General features: G+C 44.1%; 1 protein-coding gene across 2 annotated transcripts in view; it reads right to left on the bottom strand.

The window, feature by feature from the left end:
• LOC114606797 (kelch domain-containing protein 3-like) overlaps positions 1-17,707 on the bottom strand; it is an 80,752-nt gene extending 63,045 nt beyond the window's left edge. Inside the window, exons 1-8 of one of the 2 annotated variants that reach the window (XM_028749363.2) lie at positions 17,534-17,707; positions 15,569-15,637; positions 14,376-14,448; positions 13,958-14,000; positions 11,988-12,066; positions 4,818-4,906; positions 2,240-2,386; positions 1,177-1,228 (exon numbers count right to left, since the gene is read on the bottom strand). In XM_028749363.2, the coding sequence (XP_028605196.2) occupies positions 1,177-1,228; positions 2,240-2,386; positions 4,818-4,906; positions 11,988-12,066; positions 13,958-14,000; positions 14,376-14,448; positions 15,569-15,630 (545 nt within the window). In that variant the 5' untranslated portion in view covers positions 15,631-15,637; positions 17,534-17,707. Of the gene's footprint in view, positions 1-1,176; positions 1,229-2,239; positions 2,387-4,817; positions 4,907-11,987; positions 12,067-13,957; positions 14,001-14,375; positions 14,449-15,568; positions 15,641-17,533 lie in introns of both variants that reach the window. The other variant, XM_028749362.2, reaches the window with a different exon arrangement.
• Between the last annotated feature and the right edge of the window lie 4,352 nt (positions 17,708-22,059).

The raw sequence follows: 22,059 nt of genomic DNA, 5'->3' as shown, positions 1-22,059 counted from the left end.
AAGTGGGTCTTATTCTGCTTTACACCATCCCAGAACCCAGAAAACATGTCCCCACAGACTTGCTTACTCATTTTTATGGCCTCTATCCTCATGCTAAGTAAGATGCAAGGACAGAATTTATTTATTTATTTATTTATTTATTTATGACAAAGTATTAATCATAAGTAAGAATAAAAATGTGCCCCCTACCACTGAGACCATTCCATTGTAAGTACCCAAACCTCCCAAAATTACAACACCTCTTGAGATAGTTTGACCCCCTTCTGTTTTAACAGTACAAATTCTACAAACACCACCCATATCTCCTCAAAATAATTTCTCCTGTGTATTCCCCATCTAACCTTAATGACACATTAATTTATCGTTAATAGCTATATCCCACACCTCTTTATACCGGGGTGTATGGAGGGGTGGGTGGGGGGCGGTCCACCCCGGGTGCTACCCTGGGGGGGACAAGATGGCCTGCTACTTCCCCCCCCCAGCTGTAGAGCGGCCGAGGGTGCATGCAGCGTCTGTATGGTCTGCCACACGTGCGCCATCCGCACGTGCGCCGCACATGCACAGTCTGTATGGGCCCTGCGCATGTGCCACTGGGCGGTTCGCCCCGCCCCTCGGCACCCTGCACCAGGTGCCAGAGAGACTTCCTCAGATTTATACCATTCTTCCATTTTATATTCTGCTTGCCCCTTCCAATTCCTTGCTATAATAATGCGTGCAGCTGCCAATAAATTTGTGAGCAAGTCCTTCGTAGCCTGTGAACCTTCCACCCCATCGTAAATTTATAAAAATGCTACTGTACCTCTGGACTTTAATCCAGTGATTTCTGTTATCTCCTTAAACACCCTTTGCCCCCAAAATTGTACAGATTTACACCCCCACCACATGTGAACATAATTTCCTATTTCCTGGCACCCCCTCCAACATAGCACGGAATATTCCCTTTGTACTATTAAAGCAAGACCTTCTGTATATATGAATGGCGAGGTGACACGAATGGTGGAGGGTCTGAGAAATGGTCCTTACACTTCAAATATTATTCCACCTTCATCAGCAGTTTCTCTGGCGGAGAACATGACTAAACTATCTTTTACTTGTGCTTTTCTTATTCCGGTTCAACTCTAGTGTTAACAAGCAACTAACCTAAAAATTTAAAATATAAAAAAATCAGCAACTAACCTGGCACCAGGGGTTGAACCAGAGGTTTTGACCGGGGTCCAGCTTTGGGACACTGAAAGATAACATAAACTGTCACAATAGCAAAGGTGTTATGACAAAAAAAAATGCAACAAAAATGGAAGAATGGCATTCCATAGAACAGTGGGTGGGAGGCAAAAATAGTGGCCCTTAGGTATTCTGGACTCCAGTTCGCATCATTCCTGGTCATTGGCCTTGCTGACTGGGGCTAATGGAAATTGGAACCCAAACACACTGGCTACCTCTGCAGTTTAATATTATTTTTTTCCTATCAAAACGGAACCATATGAGTGAAGGTGAGTCTATGTACTTTTTAATCCACAGTTACAGACATAAAAATTGTGTGCCCCCAAATAGAGTGCCTTCTCTAGGTGCCGAAATCCCAAGGGAGCAGAAAAGACTATCTATGTATGCAACCACAGCTGCATGGATATTATCGGCCCAGAGATGGAAAGAAGATAAAGTTCCTACCAGAGAAAAATGGCAGATCAAGTTGATGGACTATGCTGAAAAGGCTAAAATGACCGGGAGAATCAAAAATTGGGAAGACCAAAATGTTAAGGAATGGGGAAAATTTATAACTTATCTTAAAGACCATTGTAAACAGTTAAAATCGCTAGCAGGATTGGAATATCACTTGTAGTTTAAGGGTGAATTTTGGACACAATGGAGATGTAAAAGATTTGGATCATCATAAAAGATGGAGGAAACGATGTAGCAAATAACAACAAAGAGAAATCAAGGAGAGCTTCTATATATTATACCCACAATACACCTCTTCACCCTGACATTTGACACCAGAGATATTTAAATTTTTAGGACCCTCCCTATTTTTCTGATGTAAATTATCTTAACTGATTTTTAGAAATATATCTTTATATTATTTTAACCTGACCTAGGGCTTTATGCTGAAGAGCAAGAAAGAACCCTAGAATCAAGTAAGCTCTATTTGCACTTACGGCTATAGTCTGCACTATTGCATGATTGTGGATTGATTGACCACATACGAAACCAAATTTCTTAAAGGAGATTTAGTTCTACTCACCCGTGTTGAACACGTGCAGGTCATCAACAGCTTTTCCACATAGTGTACCCCCATATACATAGATGTTTTCTCCAACTGCAGCTGAACTGTGATTGAGAGTCTGAGGTGCGATGCCAGTGGCTGCAACTTTCTGCCACATTAAGGAACCTTAAGATAAGGAAATAACAGTAAATTAGTCTCTTATCCTAGAGATGGCTGGGGGAGGAAGGAATTCACTTTCTCATTCTGCTTGTTCTACAAAATACTGAAACCTGTCTAAAAGAGGCTAGCTGTGCGGCCAATTTCAAAAGTTGGCAAAAACCTTGCCTTTTCAGGAAGGCTTTCGGTTTTTAAATGGCTATTTTATCTGAACTGTTTCTTTTTTAAAAAAGCTGTCTCTTTGTATTTTTAAAAAATAGTTTTTACTTCTTCTGTATTGTGCTAAATCATTGAGAATTTACTGTTTTGCCATGAAATTATGACATCTATTCCACTACTTCTCTCATGCATATTTCAGCAAAATAGCTCACAAATTGGGTATTAGCTTTCAGTACTATATATATAGTGGTACCTCGGATTAAGTACTTAATTCGTTCTGGAGGTCCGTTCTTAACCTGAAACTGTTCTTAACCTGAAGAACCACTTTAGCTAATGGGGCCTCCCGCCACTGGAACACGATTTCTCTTCTCATCCTGAAGCAAAGTTCTTAACCCGAGGTACTATTTCTGGGTTAGCAGAGTTTGTAACCTGAAGTGTATGTAACCTGAAGCGTATGTAACCCGAGGTACCGCTGTACTCAGATGTGCAATCAGATGCAAAAAGGTGTGTGTGTTGTAGTATGTGGTGGTCTTGTAGTCAGGTTAAAGCTTACTGGGAAATGGTATATAATGAAATAAAAAGGATATTTAAAATAACCTTCTCAAAGTTATTTCTTTGACATCTGATGGGAGGGCGTTCCACAGGGCGGGCGCCACTACTAAGAAGGCCTTCTGCCTGGTTCCCTGTAACCTCACTTCTCGCAGGGAGGGAACTGCCAGAAGGCCCTCAGAGCTGGACCTCAGTGTCCCAGCTGAATGATGGGGGTGGAGACGCTCCTTCAGGTCTACTGGGCCGAGGCAATTTAGGGCTTTCAAGGTCTGGACCGACACTTTGAATTGTGCTTGGAAACGTACTGGGAGTCTTTCAGGACCAGTGTTATGTGGTCTCGGCAACCACTCCCAGTCACCAGTCTAGCTGTTGCATTCTTTAGTTGTAGTTTCCGGGTTACCTTCAAAGGTAGCCCCACGTAGAGCACATTGTAGGAGTGGGCAGCGAGGCCATAATTTATCATGCCCCTCAGTCCTCATGCTGCCTTCCCAAAGCCAGTTAAGTGAGATACCGGGCTTTGGGAAAGAGGCACGAAGCTCTGGCAGGGTCCCAGAGACCTTCTACCTCCTTTCCAAACTGAACTAGGTTTTGGGGAGGACTCTAGGACCCTGCCAGAACCCTCATGCCTCGTTCTCAAAGCTCAGTACCTCACTTACCAAGATTTGGGAAGGCATGTGGGGGCTGCGAGGGCTGCGGGAAGGGAGGGCCTCAAATGTTGCCAAGGGCCACCCAAAAAAGGCATCGAGGGCCACATGTTGCACCACCCTGCTCTATTGTAAAGGTGCCAGTTTTGTTCGCCCATGCAGAGACTCTCCAGTGAAAAACTGCATGAGCTGTGGCTGACCGGGAGTGCCAGAACTGCACCCCGAAACATCCATTCATGAAACCTTGTGCAGCAGATCTGGGGAAACGTACACTTTTGCTTTCCAGAAAACAGTCAGCGTTTGTTTTCATTGCAATTTCTTTCAAAATTCCAGCCAAAATTGGGGTTGGGTTCTTGCTCCAGGCTAAACTCCCCAGGCTAAAACACCCAGCGTCTTACAGTATTTCCCCTTCTGGAACTAATCAGTCTAAAGTGGGATTTAAAATATGGTACATTATGAACTGGCATTCAGTAATGAGGGAGCCTTTGATTTGGAACATTCTCAGCAGGGAACCTAACCCAAGAGCCAAATCACCTTCACTGAGCAAAGGGAAGATATATCTTAAAAGGAGCTTGAAATGAGCTACATTCCTTTCCGTTCTCTAGGTGCCATGGGAAAGGCAGCTTCAGAGCTCCATGGCAATAGACCTAATTGAATGGCATTCATCTTTCATTTGTTCAACCACTATGAGATATATTTGTGCAAAATGAGCTCCGGTTTGCCATGAATAGAAATAATAAATAAACTTACCGGAGGGAAATAATAAGTTAGGAACAAGGAGCCGGGACACCCAGTCGAGTTTTTGTTTATATCTTTCAAAGCTTGCAATTTTAAAATGATTAGCTTTTTCAGCAAAGCTGGTTTGTCCCTCCCCGATCCCACCATCATGACCAAGTTACCTCAGAAAGACAAGTTTGAGGGAAAGGGTGGGATCATCAAAATTCGTAGTTGCATGCTGCCACTGTCGCCCCCAAACAATAATAAATTAATAAATGCTTTTTATTCTACAAGAGCAAAAGGCTCTTTGACTTGCCATTAACTAAATGAACTATAAATCCCTGGCAATCTAATTCCATGTTTTTACTCACCAAGATCAAAGGTGTAGACTCCTGGAAGGCAACACTCAGCATTCGTGCTTGAACAACCTCCAAATAAATATATCTTGCCTTTTACTACACTGTAAAGAAAAGTTGAGAAATTTTTACAGTCGGCCATAAACCACCTCCCCCATGGCTAGAATTTTGTATGGAAAATATACACTTATGGTCACAGTGGACATTACCAAGCTCTTTTATCCTATGGCAGTACAGTTGTATCTATAATCTACATTCTGGGCAGATTTTACTTTTGACCGGCTCATAACCTGTAGCTGTACAACTCCTTATTTCACTTTTGGCAATGGGCTGACTCAGTGTATACATTCGTAAACAGATTGCTCTGTGGAAAACAGTTAAAGGAAACCAAAAGGTGAGCAATTCCAGCGAGGAAAGATGTAAGTGGCAGCATATAGCACTACTCAACTAATGAAGTGGCTGGGCTGCTGGTGGACAAACTGGCATGCTCTGTGAATACTAACCTGGATGAGGAAAAAAGTATTGGTGGTATAGAGAGAGGGGTTTCCACGTGTCTCTAAGACCCTTAAACATGCTTGTGAGGTAGAATAAGCTTTTGGGGGGTCGGTCGGTCATGTACCGTTCAGAGAATTCACCTAAACAATTCAGAGACCAAGAACTCACACCCGCGAGAATTTAGGTTGAAATAGCAGAGGATCCATTTATTACAGCGGGATAGGGAAAGGATTTCAATGGCACATTAAACAATATGGCACTGCACAAAACCATTTGGGCATTTTCTCAAGGGAATGTTGTCAAGGGCTCCATGCCAGAGGCACATAGACACAAAGCCCAAAGCAGGAAGGGCAAGACACACATACATGCTTCTTCTTTGGCGATCAGTCATAGCCAAGTAAGATTGTCTTCCATGAAAACGGTCTTAACAGTGAGTCTGCAAGTGACTGTGGAAGCCAATTCTGGATCCACACGTCCTTCCATAGTGGGGACATAGGTTTCCGGGTGGGAGTTGATCACGGTGAGGATTTGCCAAATGTGCTTTTCTCTTAGCACGTTTCTCCCTTTTGTCCTGAGTTTTTGCTTCTTCAAAGTCCATGATGTCTTTGGCACAGGCTATTATCCAATTGGAGTGCTTGCAGGCCAGTGATTCCCAGTTGCCAGTGCTTATATTACTTTTTTTTTACATTTACCTTGAGAGCGTCTTTAAAACTCTTTTGTTGTCGACTGGTATTACGCTTACCATTCTTAAGTTGGGAATAGAGTAGCTGCTTTGGAAGATGATAATCAGGCATCCCAACATGACCAGTTCAACGAAGTTGATGTTGAACAATCGTTGCTTTGACACTGGTGATCTTTACTTCTTCCAGTACACTGGCATTAGTTCACCTGTCTTCCCAAGTGATGTGTAAATTTTTTCGGAGACACCATTGATGGAATCTTTCGAGGAGTTGGAGATGGTGTTTATAAGTGGTCCATGTTTCACAAGTGTACAGTAAAGTTGGTAGTACAATAGCTTTGTAAACAAGCAAAACACACTTACAAAACTCTCACACACACTCATAAACACACACGCAGATGTGTGATCCAAAAGGAGCTCCCTCTAAGCCCTTTTGTGCATATTGGACATAGTGATATATATATTCAAATAAACTATCTGGTTAGAAATACAAATCCAGACATTTCTTTAAAGAAAAATCCACTGTTTTTTCAAGCTAGCTGACATATTTGGGGGAGGAGGAGTGAAATGCGCCAAGTAGCTTTGACAGCTGTTGGCTCACAAATGTTTGTAGACCTTTTGCACATTTTTGCTAGTGTCATGCTCAGGTTGGCAGAGATATGCATTTTATTTGTGAACATTACAAAAAACCCCTCAAAAGGGTAGCTTAAAAAAATCAAGGGAAAATAATTGCATGCTATTTCAAAAGTGAAATGCAGTGCTTTTTTTTCCTTCTAAAAAAATATTTAGGGGTACTGTACTCTCATTTTCCTACTCGTATTGAAAGACTGCCCCTCAATGAGGCCAAACTTAGATTCACAAAATGTTTAGGGGTATGCATACTCCGTGCACCCCCAGAAAAAAGCATTGGTGAAATGTTTTCCAGGCCCCCCGCCCCCCTATAAAAGACTTTTTAAAAATATAAATTGTGTTGGCATCTATCCGTAGTAGACATTTGAGGGAGGAAAAAAAGTTTCATTGTTATTTAGAGAAAGTTGTCCCAGCGTTGGCTTTAGGAGGACTCCGATTCAGATGGTGGAGTAGTTGCCTCTCATGAGAGGAAGTCATAGAATTGTAGAGTTGGAAGGGACCACCAAAGGTCATTTAGGCCAACCCCCTGCAATGCAGGAATCTTTTGCCTGACATTGTCTGACTTTGAGATTGTTGTAAATGAAAATCTGCCCTTTCCCCTTATGGGGTATCCAAGAGCCCATATAGAGTCCTACAGAGGTTCCTTATTGGTAGGAGAAAATAACAGAGGCCAACCAGAGAATATTGAGAAGCAAAGCAGCTAGTAAGCCTGATCTTTATTAAAGCTGTTGCAACAGGGTGCTCCCCTCACACGCAGGAAAGGAGGAGGACCCAGAACAAAGGTGTGCCTGCCCTTATATAGATATTTTAAATTCCCTGCCCTGGAGCTCAAGACCACCCCTCCATACATCATACATACATCACAGAAGGGGTGTAACCTAAGACTACCCCCCAGATACATCACAGAAAAGGTGGTCTAAAGCAGAAATCTGCGTGGTTTGTTTACCTCCTGTCTGCCAGGTTACCTGTTTAACGGTCACTTGATTGGATTGCCTGGGGAGCCTGGCCAGTCTTTTGTAATGATAAATACTTACAGTGGTACCTCTAGATATGAACGGGATCCGTTCCGGAGCCCCGTTCGCATCTAGAAGCAAACGTAACTAGCGACCGCACGTCTGCGCATGCACACGTCGCTTTTTGCTGCTTCTGCGCATGCGCGTGACATCATTTTGAGCGTCTGCGCATGTGCAGGTGGTGAAACCCGGAAGCAACACACTCCGTTACTTACAGGTTGCCACAGAGCGCAACTCGAACGTGCTCAACCCAAAGCACATTCAACCCGAGGTATGACTGTAGTTCCTGAGCCAGGTCACAGCTCACACTCTATTCATATCTTAAATGTGCCATTAAGATAGGATTTCATAGAATCATAGAGTTGGAATAGACCACAAGGGCCATCGAGTCCAACCCCCTGCCAAGCAGGAAACACCATCAGAGCACTCCTGACATATGGTTGTCAAGCCTCTGCTTAAAGACCTCCAAAGAAGGAGACTCCACCACACTCCTTGGCAGCAAATTCCACTGTCGAACAGCTCTTACTTTCAGGAAGTTCTTCCTAATGTTTAGATGGAATCTTCTTTCTTGTAGTTTGGATCCATTGCTCCGTGTCCGCTTCTCTGGAGCAGCAGAAAACAACCTTTCTCCCTCCTCTATATGACATCCTTTTATATATTTGAACATGGCTATCATATCACCCCTTAACCTCCTCTTCTCCAGGCTAAACATGCCCATTTTGTGAAGGAAAAGGCAATGGGGAGGCATTTCCATTTTCCTTTGACCTTGCAGAGAAAACATTTGCTCAGTTTGGGAATCGAAATGGTTTCAGGTTGGTCTTCCTGTACTGATCTATGTACGTGCTTGGTTGGTACACTTATGAACGTTTAACATATATCTAAGACCTCAAAATTCCTATCACAAGATCCTTGCCCTAGTGCTGGGACATTCCTTGGCCACTGCCACTGTCCTGGGTCCTAAAAGTAGCAAAGCTGAGCTGCACGGGTGCCATTTCCCCCCACTCTCAAGTGGACCAAACTCCAGGACTGAGGTGCTACAATGTTCACTACTGAAACCCATGTAGTTCTTCTCTTAAACTTTCCTCCCCCAACTTTCCTCCAGCATTTTGAAACCTGTTACAGGCAATATGGTTTCCATATGGGCCATGCCTGTGCAAAAGGCAGCAAAAGAAACAGCATAAATCAGAGGCAAAGTTTTTTTTTAAAAAAAGCATGCAGAGAATCCAAATGATTAACATATGGGAACAGTTAAATGTAAGGGGAGCTCAATGAGCAGATATTAGCTGCTTAAAATAGCTCCTGAGCCCCTTCTTCTGGGTTTGGGAGATTGCTCGGCTTTGTTTTACTTCCCTGGGCTAATAGTGAATGCAAAGACATGCAGCCTGATCTTATTCTTGCTTACTAGGCCTGTTGTCCATTTTAATGGAAAATAAGGTGCTTTCAGATGTGAGTGATTTAGCAACAGCAAATAATTGCTCTTCAAGCTGCAAACAGAATAGCAGCTCTGCTTCTAGACCTCTGGAAGACAAAGGGCCAGGCCAAGGATTCCCCCTTTTCCCAGACTGAAATTTTTTTGGGGGGGACAATTTTCATGGGTATCACATCCTCCCTTATTACAGTCATGTTTGTGGTTGAAGCTGGCCACACATTTGTTTGGGAGAGTTTGAGAAGGAGAAAAAAATTAAGCAATGCTACAGTGGTACCTCAGGTTAAGTACTTAATTTGTTCCATAGGTCTGTTCTTAACCTGAAACTGTTCTTAACCTGAGGCACCACTTTAGCTAATGGAGCCTCCTGCTGCTGCCGCACCGCCACTGCACAATTTCTGTTCTCATCCTGAAGCAAAGTTCTTAACCCGAGGTAATATTTCTGGGTTAGCGGAGTCTATAACCTGAAGCGTATGTAACCTGAAGCATATGTAACCCGAGGTATCACTGTATTTGTTAAAGCGTTGAAGATGATTCCTAGAGTGGAAGACCACAGAGAAGGAAATGGCTAGAGCAGGCTGGCCCAACTTTTCATACCTTCCATGGGTTCTGTAAGCCTGAAACACCTTGAGGGCTCTGTCCCTGGTTGCAACATAACAGACTCTATTAGGAAACTGCTGGATCTGATTGAACACAGCAAAACAACCAGACTTCCACTGATGATCATGTCCCTGGACATCCTCAAAGCCTTTGATTGTCTGGAATGGAAATACCTAATAGCAGTATTAACCAACATGAAATTTGTCCCCATCTTACTACAGTGTGGTTTATCTGGCCCTGCGCATTCCTTGCTGTGATGGGGTGCAACACAGCCTTCAACACACTTTTTTATTTTCTTAACCTGCAATTTTGTCCAAATCAGAGAATGGCGACTCAGGAGTTTTTTTAAAAAGGCATTTATGAAAATTTGCTTTGGGATAAGTTTGCCGGTGTTGCAATAAACAAAAAAGGCAGGCAGGCACAGGCAAACAAATACCTGCAAATGCCCTCAAGGTGTTTCAGGCTTCCAGAACTCATGGAAGGTAAGGTAAAGGTAAAGGTACCACTGCCCGTACAGGCCAGTTGTGTCCGACTCTAGGGTTGCGCGCTCATCTCGCTCAAGAGGCCGGGAGCCGGCGCCATCCGAAGACACTTCCGGGTCACGTGGCCAGCGTGATGAAGCTGCAGCTGGCAAGCCAGCACCAGCGCTACACACGGAAACGCCGTTTACCTTCCCGCTATAAAGCGGTACCTATTTATCTACTTGCACTTAGGGGTGCTTTCGAACTGCTAGGTGGGCAGGAGCTGGGACCGAACGACGGGAGCTCACTCCGCCACGGGGATTCGAACCGCCGACCTTACGGTCAGCAAGTCCTAGGCACTGAGGTTTTACCCACAGCGCCACCCGCGTCCCTCCATGGAAGGTAAGGAAGGTACTAACTGAGGAGAGCAGCAAGCAATAAACCGTGTGAATACATTCCACCAAGCACTGCCCACCAGTGGATAGAAAACATCTTCATAGTTTCTGGAGGCACTGGCATCGAAACTGCTTGTGTGAAAGCACAAACCCAACCATGGAAACAGCGAGCCACATCTGTATTAATGCCACAGTGAGGAGGACATAGCTGGAGTGCATTTAATAATACCCCAAAGGCCTCCACTAGGGAAGCACAGCAAAGGGAGTGAGAGGATTAAAGCAATCACTGCCAAGCTTATCTGAAACAGGATACAGGTGAAAGAAACAGCACCTCTAGGGCTACTAGAAAATGGAAATCAGGAAACCAAGTGAGGAATAAAGCAAACAGCAAAAATCCGACCAGAGAAGACGAGCCTGGATAGCTCAGTTGGTTAGAGCACTGTGCTGATAATGCCAAGGTGGCAGGTTTGATCCCCATATGGAGACAGCTGCCTATTCCTGCATTGCAGGGGGTTGGACTTAGATGATCCTCAGGGTCCCTTCCAACTCTACAGGTCTATGGTCTATGAGCATCACGCCTGTAAATGTGCTCTCTAAATACATCTCTCAGGGACGCGGGTGGCGCTGTGGGTAAAAGCCTCAGCGCCTAGGACTTTCCGATCGCATGGTCGGCGGTTCGAATCCCTGTGGCGGGGTGCACTCCCGTTGCTCGGTCCCAGCGCCTGCCAACCTAGCAGTTCGAAAGCACCCCCGGGTGCAAGTAGATAAGTAGGGACCGCTTACCAGCGGGAAGGTAAACGGCATTCCGTGTGCGGCTCTGGCTAGCCAGAGCAGCGATGTCACGCTGGCCATGTGACCTGGAAGTGTCTGCGGACAGCGCTGGCTCCCGGCCTCTTGAGTGAGATGAGCGCACAACCCTAGAGTCTGGCAAGACTGGCCCATACGGGCAGGGGTACCTTTACCTTTACCTTTAAATACATCTCTCACTACCAAAAACGTAGCTATAGGCTTTCTTTTGTTATAAAGTTAAAACAAAAACATGAGCACCATGTTTATGTTACTGAATTTATTGTACTGGTTGACTCTGTGTGCAAGCTGGATATGACAGCTTTGTCTGTTACGTGAAGTGCACGGCTAACACTAATTGAGCATTTTCATCTTCATAACTGCTAAACACAAAGCTCTGGATTTTGGTCATCGGTTTTCTCTCAGATTTGTCAATTCTCAGATGCTCACAAATTAATAATAATATATGCTTGGTGGTAGTTGGGTTTTCTTATGGCTGTGCAGAGTGATTAATCACTGTAAGTATTTGCGTCTCAATCAGATGCACGTTTACATGGGCGGCAGGCTCTTAATTCCAATATATTTCCTCCCACATACGCGCGCTTAGCTCAGAGAATAGGCCCACCTTCTTGTCATTTCAGCGATTGACATAAAAGTACTAGAAATAACCAGCATTTATTTTGCTGAATTGTTTGCTTACCAAAGTGAATGACCTTCTCTTGGACAAGGAATGTGGCCATCTTGTGGTATCCTTTCCCATGTCAAATCAGTGGAAGTAACTGAAAATGAATGAATTTGAGATGATTGGTACGTTTACACACATACACAAACATATATCTATACATCCATACAGTGTTTCAGTTTCAAAACATACTGGCTAAAGCTACAAATGTTAACCAGAAGGTTGGTGGTTCTGTTAGTTTCTGTTTCTCACTGTGCAGCTGCTGAGAGTCACAGGACTCTGTTTACATTCCAGAGACAGTCCAGACTCTTGGAAGTCTCAAGGTAAGGGAGACGGGATGTGATGTTAGTGATTTCCTGCTTCCTTTGTTCCTTTGTTTCAATTGCTCTCTGCTTTCATAGAGAGAGGATGTCTTTTCTGTTCTGCATAGTTTAGAAATAAAACTCTTTGGACCTCTAGCCAAACCTCTCGACTCTTCCCTGTGCTGGAAACCCTGCTGGATAGAATGTGCTTGAGGCCTTATCAAAGGCTCAGGTCATTAAACACGTCAGAGGCGATTTCAAAGGCTCAGCTCGGAGGAAGATGAGGCTTTATCGGCTTGGCTGAGCGGAGATCCCAACAGGTTCGAGTTCGCCCAGGGATGGCTGTGGGCAGGATTCCGAATCCAACCTCTACAATTCTCTGATTTTACAAGCATCTATTTTAATGTGCAGTCAATTTTAGTTATTCCTGCCATTATTTCGGGAGTGTTGCGGTGGCGGTGGGAGAGACGACAACAAGAGGAGACCATTCCCATTTTGCCTCAGGTGGTGAAATGGGACAGGTTACCCCAGGTAGCAGCACTGCATCTGATGGCAGTGCTTTGAATTGCTTAAAGCTAAACTTGGATCTTATCCATTAGAACTACTCCCTGCAGCAAGTTTCCTAAAGTTAACATCAAAACGTCAGCAATTGCTATCAAGTTTATATGTCTCTTTTAAAATCTTTATCCCCATAATTCTCTCATATTGTCTAATACCTCTAAGCAAGACTTCTAAGACCAGGATGAAAAGTAACAGGAGAATGGTCATCCTCGCCATGTCCTCTTCTGTATATCACAGGATTAAGTCAAATATTTACTACCGCTATCTGTGCTGTCTGTGATGTATAAATTGATTTCACCCATTTAATAACATTATTTCCAAAGTTCATTTCTTGCAAAACTAAAAATAAAAAATAAAAAATAAATCCCAGTTCAGGTTGTCAAAGGCCTTTTTTTCCTGCATCCAAAAAAATCAGAGCAGCTTGCTTTTCATTATGATGATTCAAATATTCAAGATGTCTAATGCAGGCATTGGCAAACTCCGGCCCTCCAGATGTTTTGGAACTACAATTCCCACCATCCCTAGCTAACAGGACCAGTGGTCAGGGATGATGGGAGTTGTGGTCCCAAAACATCTGGAGGGCCAGAGTTTGCCTATGCCTGGTCTAATGCATTTCTTATATTGTCTCTTAACTGTCTTTTAAGCAAAAACCCACACTGAATTGCTTAAAGCTAAACTTGGAGATGAGATGTAAGGCCAGCAGAATGACTATTTCTATAGGAAATACTATGAATATGTAGAGTACATATGTGGCTCAATAAATAAAAAGGTATGTTTAAGAAAATCACAAAACCTGTGAGTGCGTGATCACACTTGCACCCAACAGTTCTCCCTATGCCTTATTGACCAAAAAAACTGGACCACAGTAGGTGCATTCATACCAGGGGAAAAGATAACTTTGTTGTTGTACAGCTGTTCAAACTAGCCTGGGAGGAGAGAAAAAACCCTCTAACCTTAATCCATTCTAGTCTCATTGTTTGCAATACACTTCCACAATTTTATAGTGATAAGCCTTTTTTTGCATTACAAATGACTGGTCTATTATAGTGAAATATGTGCCACTCCAAAGGGAGGAATAAACCCACGGAAAAAGCTGCCTGCTAGAAAAGATTAATAGTATCTCACTTGTCAACATGTAGAAGTCATTGAAATATGTTAGCTGATCATCCTAGGAGAGAAAGAGAAAGAGAGATTGAAGCTGATATCTTTATTTACAGGGCATCAATATTGTCATCTAGATAAGGAGCGCTTTCAAAATTACATTCAGATTTATGCTATCTCAAGTGACTACCAGTAGAAATAATAGCTAAACAGTTACCCGGAGAGAATCTGCAGGCATGTCTCCACAATGCACATTAGTAGACAATGACTGGAATGCAGTGATTCTTCAGTAAGTACTTGTGTACAGTGGGAAATAGAGAAGATTTAAAGCAAACAGCAAGAGTACATGAGGCGTGCCATTTATTATACTCCCAACAACAGCAAGATGTCAAACGGTAATGAAATTAACAAAGGACAGCAAACATCAACTTGTGGTACTTACAGACGTATCATTAAAGGAACAGCCTCCAAATATAAATGCTATATTTCCTGCGATTGCCAATGCATGTCCGTGTCTACAGAGCAACATGAAACAATGGTAAATGAATTTGGATGCAGCAATAACAGTGAATCTTTTCCCCCTTGCTCAGAGGAGAGGCCAGCCTTACTGTGGGAGCCTATTCATACAGCTCATTACTCGAGTATAATATGGGTATTAATATGAGAGAGCAAGCTAGCAGTTTCTCATGACCTGAAGCTGACGCAGCCTGGGACAAACTAAGCTTATCCACAGAATCTGTCAGAGAACAACCCCTTCACTTAAAAAAGAAAAGGGTGGAAAAAGAAAAAGAAACCAGTTCTGTGAAATATGTAGAGGGATTATCTGTAGTTTTCCACTTTGATGTCATTATTGCAACAGGGATGATGACTGCTTTTGTGATGCAATCCCTACACTCTCTCTCTCTCTCTCTCTCTCTCTCTCTCTCTCTCTCTCTCTTATTTAGTTTTTCAAATTTTGAAATTTACGAACAATTGACAAACAAGCAAAATAAAAACAGAATTCTGTAGATTCCCCTGGACTTCCCGCCAACGCTTTGTGGGTCCTTATGTTAACTTTTTTTCCTCCTGCAACTTCTCTATTAATCCAAATCTATTAAATCTCCATTACAACCATAGTTCTACGTTATGCTGCAAGTATCATTCCAGCCCTACTAATAATTTTAATTGTTTACAGTGATTTTTAAGGTAAATTATATATTTCCCCCATTCCTTATTCAAAGTTTGGTCTTCCTGGTTTCTGATTCTTCAGGTCATATTATGCATGGCAGCTGCTGCCTTTCATGGTGTGCTTTTTAAAACAATGTTCGGCAAATATGTGATGTGATAAAAAACAAAAGAAGAAAATGGTAAAACTGACTGAGAAAATCTAGACATCACTGTTTAGTATCTCAAAAGTTTTGCTATGGACCATTAATAGCTCCCTTAGTTTAACTATGCACATATTCATAATAAATACTCAGAAATATATATCTCATCTGGAACTTATCCTGTTACTATTTAATGTTAAGTGGTATCACAAGCCAATTCAACACAATAAATGTAAATAATAACTGATGTTCTTTAGACAAAAAAAATCTGCAACAATCTGCAACAATTATGTTTCATTATGATACCAGTTTTACCATTATCCCATACCTAGGACTTGGAGCGTCCCCAATCACTTCTTTTGTAATCCAGTGTCCACTTGCTAATGCCATCTTGGAACTACTGAAAAAACATGTATTCAGAAAAAGAGGTATGAATTGTCTTGAGAGTACAGTAGGTTAAAAAAAAAAGTTTACAGGTAGATATTTATTATGGGATCCAACAGTACAAGTGGAAATCTACTCCACAGCTGTCCCTCCACCCCAGTTTTTAGGGGTGCCTTCAGCCTGCCACTATTTTGTGGGATTCATGTGCAAACTGGAATTTTAAGTTTGCGTACTTAAAGTGAATTAAAGAACTCTGTCAATCTAGCCCAACAAATCCACTTTAAAAAACACACACACACACAATCAGACTTACTGTAGTTTGGAAAGTGACTGGGAAATGCATTGAAAACTGTGGGATGGACAAATGACTAACAGGAAGAGTTTAAACTCAGGTTACCAGATTTTTTTCAATGAATCTGGGGACACTTTAATTAATTAATTAATTACATACTACATGTTCGGAACGTTGATGCTGCAGCGAAGGGGGTGGCAGAGGGGCGGCCACTGCCTTGACCTCAACCGCCACGTTTCCCCTTCCTCCTAGGCTTCTATCTCCTTTCTCCATGAGCCTGGGTAGCCCCTGAGTTGTTGGTTCTTCAGGGGGGGGGGGAGCGGTGCGCTGTGGATCAGGCATGGAAGGCGGCAGCGTGATGCCTCCCTTCCCACCGGAGCAGCCCCAATCCCATCCCTACTTGTGTGCAAGCAGGAGGGGGCGGGGGTCCCTCAGCTGGGAAGGGAGGCTTCCCGTTGCCTGAGAGATCCCTGCCCCCTCCTGCTTGCACGCAAGCTCTGATAGGCAGCGTGAAGCCTCCCTTGACACCTGAGAGATCCCCACCCCACTCCTGCTTGCACGCAAGTACGAGTTGGGAGGCTGCTCCGATAGGCAGCATGAAGCCTCCCTTCACAGCTTAGTTGCTGGGGTCAGGGAAGGTGGAGGCAGCCCAGAAGCTGCATCTTAGAGCCCCTGCATCACCATCATATGGGGACTTCCAAGCAGCTCCTGAAGCCAGCCAGAGCCAACTGCTCCGGGCTGCTGAGATTGCTGCTGCTGCATTTCCCGGGGACATTAGATGAAATCCGGGGACAGAATTTGTCTGGGGACTTATTCGCAAATCTGGGGACTGTCCCCGGGAAATGGGGACGTCTGGTAACGCTAGTTTAAACACTCTGAAAGCAACTCAGGAAGGACACAGGAAGGATGCTTAATGTCCTATAACTGTCCAGCAAGCAAATCAGAATGAAGACTCAGTAAAGACTGACTGTATACAGTCTAATATACATGTTACCGTAACTTTGTGCAAGCACAGGTTGCATGGAGGGTCCCCTTGAGAAGCTTTTAGAGAACGCAAAGGGCTGCAATAAGAAAGGGAATCTGGGTAACACTCAGTTGCATTTGCAGAAGTCCCTCTGGATTTCAATCTGTAAAGAGCCTAATAAAGGTAAAGGTAAAGGTACCCCTGCCCATACGGGCCAGTCTTGACAGACTCTGGGGTTGTGCGCCCATCTCACTTAAGAGGCCGGGGGCCAGCGCTGTCCGGAGACACTTCCGGGTCACGTGGCCAGCGTGACAAGCTGCATCTGGCGAGCCAGCGCAGCACACGGAACGCCGTTTACCTTCCCGCTAGTAAGCGGTCCCTATTTATCTACTTGCACCCGGAGGTGCTTTCGAACTGCTAGGTTGGCAGGCGCTGGGACCGAGCAATGGGAGTGCACCCCGCCGCGGAGATTCGAACCGCCGACCTTTCGATCGGCAAGTCCTAGGCACTGAGGCTTTAACCCACAGCGCCACCCCCGTCCCAAAAAGAGCCTAATAGTTCTGCTAATTGGCTGTTGCTTGGGAGGGGGGAAAAAGTCATTATAAAGCATGAATAAGAACTGACTTCCTTTCTTCTCCCCATGCTCCACTCACCTGTGGTTCCTTAATCTTTCATCAGGAGCACCGGAAACAGGTATCTGTAAGCTCTATGTGTGCCGCCAGATATTAATTTCTAGTCTGCTTTATTCACCAGCTTTATCTAGCTCTCTGCCTTGCCTTACATCAGTTGCTATGACACTGTGGTACACAGAAAGAAACACACACCTCACAGTTGTCTTTCTGACTCCACATTATTTCCGGGTTACCTGGAGCCATGGCAACTTAAACAGAGCCTTCCCATACTGTATATTCCGGCCATACAATGTAAAAAACTCACGTCATTTTATCTCCAGGACAGAAACCACCTGTTACATCCCTGCATGGCAGGCTGCCATAAAAGCCACAGTACTTTGCTTAAGGTGCTGGAAATGATACCTCTGCGAGGTAGGAACTCCAAATCCCAGGATTCTTTGAGGGAAGCCATGTGGTTTCAATGTGCATGGAACAAGCTTTAAATATATACAGTGGTACCTCAGGTTAAGAACAGGTTAATTCGTTCTGGAGGTCCGTTCTTAACCTGAAACTGTTCTTAACCTGAGGTACCACTTTAGCTAATGGGGCCTCCCACTGCCGCCGCGCCACTGGAGCACGATTTCTGTTCTCATCCTGAAGCAAAGTTCTTAACCCGAGGTGCTATTTCTGGGTTAGCGGAGTCTGTAACCTGAAGCGTCTGTAACCCGAGGTACCACTGTAGTGCAGATCTGGGTAATCAGAACAGGAAATGGGTCTAGGAGTCCAGTTTTTATACCCTTCTGGACAAAGGCCGCAAAGGAAAATTCAGTATTGATGGGATCAAAGGGGGTGATGAAAGAGATGACCGAGTGGGAGTTGTGGGGTCAGGAAGATGGCATGTTCTTTTGTGGAGACAGGTTGTCGTATTCACTTTCTAGCTAGTCTGATTAGATCTAAGTACGAACAATGTACTTCTCTCTTACTGAAGCAATGCATTTCCTGGCGGGCCAGGAAGTGGTTTTCTTTTTGTGGAGACAGGTGGTGTTAACATCACTCTTCAGCTATTCTGATTAGCTCTAGATTGGAACAATGGGCTGCTCTCCTGACTATTGCAATTATTTTTTCCATCACATTGATTGAATTGTGAAAAATCAAGCCCTGTGCATATGAGTTGGGACATAATCTCCATCAAAGTGACTATTATTATTAGTTGTTTTTGTTGTTTAATTCTCTAAGCTTTATTTGTTTTTGCACATTTTGGCCAGTAGGAACAACATAGGTAAAGGTAAAGGGACCCTTGACCATTAGGTCCAGTCATGGCTGACTCTGGGGTTGCGGCACTCATCTCGCTTTATTGGCCGAGGGAGCCAGCGTACAGCTTCCGGGTCATGTGGCCAGCATGACTAAGCCGCTTCTGGTGAACCAGAGCAGCACACGGAAACGCCGTTTACCTTCCCGCCAGAACGGTACCTATTTATCTACTTGCACTTTGACGTGCTTTCGAACTGCTAGGTTGGCAGGAGCAGGGGCCGAGCAACGGGAGCTCACCCCGTTGCGGGGATTTGAACCGCCGACCTTCTGATCAGCAAGTCCTAGGCTCTGTGGTTTAACCCACAGCGCCACCCGTGTCCCATGAATAACATAGCATTGATTAAAATCACATTTTGCTTAAGGCAGGGGTCAGCAACCCGCGGCTCCGGAGCCGCATGTGGCTCTTTTACACCTATGCCGCGGCTCCGGGGCGGATACTAGTGAGGGGAGGAGGCGCATTGTGCGCCCCGACACTCCCCACTGTGGCGGGCGCTGTACTGGCTGTGACGTCGCATGGGGGCGGTGCGTGCGTTAGTCACGCACCGTCCCGACGTCACCTTCCCGCCCGCTGTCAGATCGGAGGGCAGCGGCACGCATGCAATGGTTTTGCGGCTCCCAGTTTTTCCCCCCTTCAGAAACGGGTCCAAGTGGCTCTTTTTGTCTTAAAGGTTGCAGACCCCTGGCTTAAGGTAAGTCAAGTGAGTTATGCCGTTGACGGCAAAGCATAATTTTCCAACTACTACTCTTCCAAGTAGATGTGGGCTCTGTGCATGTGTGTCTTCTTCTTAACGTAAGGCGGCAGTCAGCACTGCTCCACCAGCTGTCACTGCAGCATTGGTAGCAACGGACAGCCCAACAGCACCGACTGACTGAAGCGCGGCAACAGCGCTCCCAGCTGCTGCTCCTTCACCATTGGCGATGGCCGCTGCTGACATCATTTTTGCAGCCAGAGCCAGCTGCAATTCCAGCTCCAGTGAAACCTGCTGCTCCCAGTGCTGCTGGGACAGCAATTGTGGCTACTGCCAAGCCGGCTACACCTCCCAAAACTGTAGTTACTAGATCAACCATGCTGGCTTCCTAAAGACCCACTCCTCTTCTTGCGTATCTCAAAGTGACCCATTTAACTACTTATTTTATCAGGCCTCTTGCACCCTCTTTACAAAGAACCATTCTTTTTTTTTTTAAAAAAAAGCCATTTTTTAAAACATAATTTTTATTGATTTTTTCTGTATTTCATCATAATTCCATACACATATTCACAACTTATATTGTTAGCTCACATTGAGCCTTGACTTCCTTCCGTCTTTCTTTCTGGCATCCCTATAGCATTTGACATACCTATCGCATTCTCATGGTCACTTCTTTATCATATAATAACATTAAGAAATCACATTCTTATTTATAAATCAATCATAATTCCTCATTACAAAACATATCACATTAATGCTACAAACGTTTTCATATAAGTACAATTTTCTTTCAGGTAATAAATAAATTTGCTCCAGTCCTTTTGGTATTTTTCTTCGGGTCAGTTCCTAATTCTCCCCGTCAGCTTCGCCAACTCCACAAATTCTACCATCTTAGTTCTCCAATCTTGCAATGTAGGGAGTTCCTGCTGTTTCCACCTTTGTGCCGTTGTGGCATACATAAATAAATTTATATCTTTTTAATGAATTTCTTCATTAATTATTCCTAATAAAAATGCCTCTGGTTTTTTTATCAAAATTGTATTTTAGTATCTTTTTTAATTCATTATAGATAATATCCCAGAAAGCCTTAATCTTAGTGCAAGTCCACCACATATGCAGGAAGTTTCCTTCCTTTGCCCTGCATTTCCAGCATAATTTGTCCTGGCACCTGTACATTTTTGCAAGCTTACTCGGGGTGATGTACCAACGGTACATCATTTTCTTTAAGTTCTCCTGGAGAGCCACGCATGCTGTGAATTTAGTTGTTTTATTCCACATTACTTTCCATCTTTCAAAATCAATATTATGTCCCAGGTCTTGTGCCCATCTTATCATTACACTTTTCACCTCCTCATCTTTAGTATTCCATTCTAATAGCACTTTATAACAAGCCATTTTTTATTGGTTTGTAAACAAATATTAATAGCACAGAATACTTAGCCAGCAGTACAGCCAGCAGTACTGTCTTTGTTTTATCCATTGTCACTAGACATACACTTGCACATTCAATATTCAGACATAATACTTAATGTAAACCCTTCACTGAAATATTGAGCGGTTGGTATAACAAGGTCTTGAGTTCGGTCATTAACATACTTAAAGAAAGGGGTCCATGTTTCTAAGACGGTGTCTCTAATTGTTATGCCTTTTTTGCCCTCCTGTGTCTGGTGAAACACTCAGACATTGCTGTATCCCAGATCTTATTTCCCCATATGTGGAGGGGTATTTCAGTCTGGTTTTTCTGTTGCTAAGCTACTGCTAATCGTGCTGCGGTCAGTATGAAGCCTACCAGTTCCCTGTGGTGCAGGAGGGAGCCCAAGTCTATATCCAAAGATAGCAGGGCTAAGAATTGGAGAAAGGGGCTGGCCTGTAATTGTGGATATAATGGAGAAGGCTCTACTCCAAAAGTTTAACATGGGGACATTCCCACCAAGCATGACTAAATGAACTAAGCCTTCCATAGCCCTTCCAACATAAAGGGGAAAGGGAGAGATTAATTTTTGTCAGTGTCCAGTGCGATTGGAGGATGACTTTGAGTAATGCCTCCTATAAGGCAGCAGAGATTGTTTTGAGGAGGGTGGGAGAGGTCCAGATGCTCTCCCATTTGTGATATTCAATTAGGTGGCCTAAATCTGATTCCCATATAATTCAAAGGCCTCTGGCACCCCCTGCTTCATGATCTAACAGACTGCTGTATATTAGGGATGCAGCACCTTTCAGTTTTATGTGATGGCCTGAAGCATAGAGATTCAAACAAGGTACCGTATTTTTCGCTCTATAAGACACACTTTTCCCCTCCTAAAAAGTAAGGGGAAATGTGTGTGCGTCTTATGGAGTGAATGCAGGCTGCGCGGCAAAGCCAGAAAAGCGAGAGGGAGCGCTGCGCAGCGCTCCCTCTAGCTGTTCTGGCTTTGGGATAGCGCCCCGAAGCCTCCTCAGGGCAGCGGGTTGAAGACTCCCCGCTGCCCTGTGGAGGCTTCCCGCGGCTTTTGCGGGAGATGGGGGAAGGGACAGAGTGCGAGGCTCTGTCCCTTCCCCCACCTCCCAAAAAAGCCCCCAAGAGCCGCG

This window comes from Podarcis muralis, chromosome 11 (assembly GCF_964188315.1).
Source record: "Podarcis muralis chromosome 11, rPodMur119.hap1.1, whole genome shotgun sequence".
NCBI lineage: Eukaryota > Metazoa > Chordata > Lepidosauria > Squamata > Lacertidae > Podarcis > Podarcis muralis.
This window is presented reverse-complemented; position numbering and strand designations above follow the sequence as displayed.